The 4,979-nt window shown below is 46.6% G+C and overlaps 1 protein-coding gene across 1 annotated transcript; it reads left to right on the top strand.

Annotated features, from left to right (window-relative positions):
* The first annotated feature begins 3,742 nt into the window (after positions 1-3,742).
* On the top strand, positions 3,743-4,675 carry LOC121860292 (putative protein TPRXL). Its single transcript, XM_042357397.1, has one exon. The coding sequence runs from the start codon at positions 3,743-3,745 to the stop codon at positions 4,673-4,675; it is 933 nt and encodes a 310-aa protein (XP_042213331.1).
* Positions 4,676-4,979: the final 304 nt, after the last annotated feature.

Raw genomic sequence — 4,979 nt, 5'->3', positions numbered from 1 at the left:
CACACACACACACACACACTTACACACACACACACACGCACAGCTGTTTCATGGAGTTTGACACGCCTCTGTCTCCCAGCCTCCGGGGGTGTGAGGGAGGGAGGTGAAGGGGAAGGGAATGGAGAGAGAGGCTGAACGCAGGAGAAAGAGGGAGGAGGAGAAATGGGGAAGGAAGAGAGGAAGATAAAAGTGTGGAAGGGGAGGGACAGGGGAAAGAGAGGAAGAAGAGGTGAAGGAATAGACAGTGAAGGCAGGTCATGGGCGGTGTGGAAGCGCCTTAAGGAGAGACAGGTATTGTTTTCTGGTCTAGTTTGAGAGAGAGAGAGAGAGAGAGAGAGAGAGAGAGAGAGAGGTGACCAGGGAGAGACATTAGCAGTTGATGTACCTGAGTGTGGGAAAGTTGCCGCTAGCTTATATGGGGAGATAGTGTAGGCTGTGGCTATCTGTCTGTCTGTCTGTCTGTCTGTCTGTCTGTCTGTCTCTGCCTGTCTCTATGCCTGTCTCTTTGCCTATCTCTCCCTCTCTTTTTCTCTCTTATCTATCAATCTATCTCTTAATCTCTCTAAAGCCTCGTACACACTGGGATACATTGTCGCACAACAGTGTTTCTGGACTGTTGCGCGACTGTCCAGAAACACGATTTTGGATGTTTCTTGTTTGCCATCCCATATAGGAAACAAGATACAGAGTTGCTCAATCTGGACGCATTTGGCAACATGGAGGATCAGTTGCCGCTCAGCTTGTGATCCGTGAGGTGGTCTTGCTGACACTACTACACGCATTATTGTTTGCCTTGTAGACAGTAATACATGTAGTTGTTATCTTTTATTTTCAACATCATGTGGACTGTTTTGACACTGAAGGTATACATCACGCTTGTAAATGAGTCACCACTGGCAAGATACCTCAATGTTACTGCCAGGGGTATTTCGGCAGGGACTGAGGCTCCATAGTTTGTATTTTGCTTTGTGAGTTTGGGACCAACCATTGTCAGTAATATTTCAAAATCTGAAGCTGTTGTTCTTGAAAAGTTTCTTAATCCAGCAGCATCTTCTAGTGTCAGGTCTGCCATTAGGTTTTCTCCATATGTTGTTCCTTCATCAAAAAATTTCTTCATCCACCGACATGACGACGTCGACTGCTCTCCCCGTCAATGCATCGCTCTAGCTTGATCTGGACGTGCAACAATGTTTCTGGACTGTCTCGTGTCTCTTGTGAAACAATCGCGAGACAGCCCAGCAACAAAGTTTACCGATTGTTCCTGGACTGTTTCGCAACAGTCGCTAGACAGTCCAGAAACAATGTTGCGCGACTGTTTCTAGACAATGTATCTTGGTGTGTACGAGGCTGTATGTGCGTCGCTCTCTCACTTTCTCTCTCACATAACTGTCAGAACACAACCATTTGTCTGTGTGTGTGTTTGTTTGTTTGTGTGTCTATGGTGTAGGTCTGTAGTGTGAATTATCCCCTCACACCACAACCCCGGACACCCAACCCCGGACACCACAACCCCGGACACCACAACCCCTTACCCGTGACACCACAACCCCGGACACCACAACCCCCGGACACCACAACCCGGACACCACAACCCCGGCACACCACAACCCGGACACCCTGGCCCGTACCCCACCACAACCCCCCGGACACCACAACCCCGACACCACAACCCCTGGCTACCCTGTACACCACAACCCCCGGACACCACAACCCCCCGTACACCACAACCCCGGACACCACAACCCCGGACACCACAACCCCGGACACCACAACCCCGGACACCACAATACGCCTTGGTCATCACTTCAGTATGAGAATAAGTGGGTTGTTACGGCCGCTTGTCGATAATGGCCATCAGATGTAATGGTCAGCCACCTCAACCACCCCCGGGCTGCTGTGTGTGTGTGTGTGTGGGCGTGTGTGTCTGTGTGTGTCTGTGTGTGCCTGGATGTGAGTGAGTGTGTGTGTGTGTGTGTGTGTGTGTGTGTGTGTGTATGTGTATGTGTCTATTTTCAAGTTTACCATTAGTCACCACAAACCTAACCTAACCTAACCTAACCTAACCTAACCTAGCTCCTCCAGGTAACGTTTGGGGGGTTTAATTTTCAGCTGATCTGGTGCTTTATTATCCCAGGCTTATTATGTTGATCATTATATGGCAACACTCAAGAGACCGGTGGGTTCGTTAAGTTTTGGAATATTAAAAATTTTCGGCCTTGGATTTAAGATAAATTTTAAAGCATTGTGTGTTATTTAATAGTTTCAAAATAATGTTCTCTGGTTAGTTATCATTTATTTTTTAATAGATTATTGAAGGCGAAATATTAGAGGAGGAGATACGTAAGATATCACTACCTACAAAATAAATTCAGATTACCCCGCGCCAGCTACTGCTTCCTGGACCGTGACGTCATCAGTATCAACACCAATAGGAATTACGTAATAAAATAGCATCGCGTTATACAATTTTCACCATTAATAGAAGAAGACCGACTGAGAGACATGTATAAATAAATAAATAAATAAATAAATAAATACTGTACCCTTAAAATATGAAGCAAAAAGCGGATGAGTTGCATTATTGTCTTAGAGAAAACCAAACAAGACTTAACAATCAGGTAAAGTGATTAAGCAAAGAGGTTAATTACTAGAACTGTAACATATACCTTTACCTCACCGCACACACAGCAGTAAGTAGTAAAAGGTTTCTGTTGTAGAAAGATAAATATGTGAAATTATTGACCCAACACTGCCCAGGTAACCGTTGATTAATGTACACCAGGTAAGAGTCACACAGGTAAGCGGGATGATATTTTCTTCTCAATTGATATGTCTTAACTTACCTGCCTGGCTTAATTAACCTGAGATACAAATATGGTTCTTGCGACTAATGACACACTGGGTTATGGCTGAGTCACACTTGCCTCCTGCCCGGTTTAGTTTAGGTTAGGTTAGGTTAGGTTAGGTTAGGTTAAGTGAGAATTTTTTGACGTCAGATCATTTGAGAATCCATCTTTGTGTGTTAGCTTAAGTGAGTCAGTTAGATACATTTTAATATCTTCAGTTAAGAGGAAAAATTAACGTAGGAACCTTTAAGAAATGGTAATTAATCACTGTAAACATCTGTAACCGCTTGGAGAACACCTGTAACCACAAATGAAAACACCTGTGAGTACAACCACTTACACACCTGCCACACACCTTTTGTATCCAGAAGCCGATAAGAACAGGTGTATTTAATGCATATATCTGTTAATTTACTGTACACCTGTCATACCTGTTTGGTCCAACACCTGATAAAAAAAACCCTGTTCTGCCACGTCTACCAGTTCAACTGTATTTAACGACACCTATCTATCTTTCTATCTATCATTAAATCTATCTAATCATAGGATAGATAGATAGATAGATAGATAGATAGATAGATAGATAGATAGATAGATAGATAGATAGATAGATAGACAGTAGACAGACAGACAGACTCTCTCTACCACCACCGTCACCTGACTTCACCTGGCGGGGTCACCTGTCGTCACCTGCCGTCAGGTGAGGGAGTGAAAGTCACCTACAAGTGGAGGGAGAAAGGGAGGGAGAGATGGAAGGGTAGGGAGGGAAAGAGGGGAGGGAGGGAAAGAGGGGAGGGAGGGGAAGAGGGAGGAAGAGGGGGAGGGAGGAAAGGGGGAGGGAGGGGAAGGGAAAGAGGAGAAGAAGGGATGGAGGGAAGGAGGGAGGGAAAGGGAGGATGCATGGGCGCAGCACACTTTCATCTTTGCGTCATAAGCCACTTCCCCCATCAAACCGCTTACATCAAAGCCACTTCCCCATCAAGCATCTCCATCAAAAGCAGCCCCCATCAAAAGCCACTTCCCCATCAAGCCATACTATCAAAGCCACTTTACATCAAGCCACTTCTCCATCAAGCCACTTCTCCATCAATTACTTCCCCATCAAAGCCTTCCCATCAAAGCCCTTCCCCATCAAAACCGCTTCCATCAAAACCCTTTCCCCCCATCATCCACTTCCCCATCAAAGCCCTTCCCCCATCAATGCTCCCATCAAAGCTTCCTTCCCCCACCAAAGCCACTCCCACCAAGCCACTCTCCTGAAAGTCCACTCCCCCACCAAGCCAACTCCTCCCCACCAAAGCCGCTCTCCCACAAAGGCCACTTCCCACCAAAACCACTCCTCAAATAAACTCTCCATCAAACCCTTCTCCACCAAAATCCACTCCCACCAAAACCACTTCTCCACAAAGCCACTCCTGGTGGCTCTCCCATCAAAGCCACTCTCCTGGTCCGCCACCATCCACTTCTCACAAAGCCCTCCCACCAAAAGCCGCTCTCCCATCAAGCCACTTCTCCCACCAAAGTCACTCCCCACCAACCACTTCCCACAAAGCCATCCCACCCAGCTGCTCTCCCATCAGCCACTTCTCCACCAAAGTCACTCTACAAACCACTTCTCCCCACAAAGCCACTTTCTCATCAATACTCTCCTGAGTCCTCCCCACCAGCCCTTCTCCCACCAAAGCCACTCCCACCAAAGCCGCTCTCCCATCAAAGCCACTCTCCACCAGTCCTCCCACAAGCCACTTCTCCCACCAAAGTCACTCCCCACCAAAGCCACTTCTCCCACCAAAGCCACTCCCCACCAAAGCCACTTCCCCCACCACTGAAGAGAAAGTGGCATAAACTAGCCATTAATCATGTGTGTGTGGAGGAGGAAGCTGACCATTGTTCTTAACTATACAACCACCCAATTACACCTGGCACTGATAAGGCCACTTGTTTACCTGTCACCTTGCTACAGAGAGAGAGAGCCATCCTACCCAAATAATTAGATAACAACTATAGCAATGACCACAAATTACTGTAGGTCACGTAAAATAAACCTCCATTCAATAACCTCCAATCATCACCCATAGACAATTAACGTACGAGGCTGTTAGAGAGGAACACAGGACAGTTAATGGACCGTGG

Source organism: Homarus americanus, unplaced genomic scaffold (genome assembly GCF_018991925.1).
Source record: "Homarus americanus isolate GMGI-L3 unplaced genomic scaffold, GMGI_Hamer_2.0 scaffold55974, whole genome shotgun sequence".
NCBI classification, from domain to species: Eukaryota; Metazoa; Arthropoda; class Malacostraca; order Decapoda; family Nephropidae; genus Homarus; species Homarus americanus.
The sequence above is the reverse complement of the archived record's forward strand: the minus strand, read 5'-3'. Positions and strand labels throughout refer to the sequence as shown.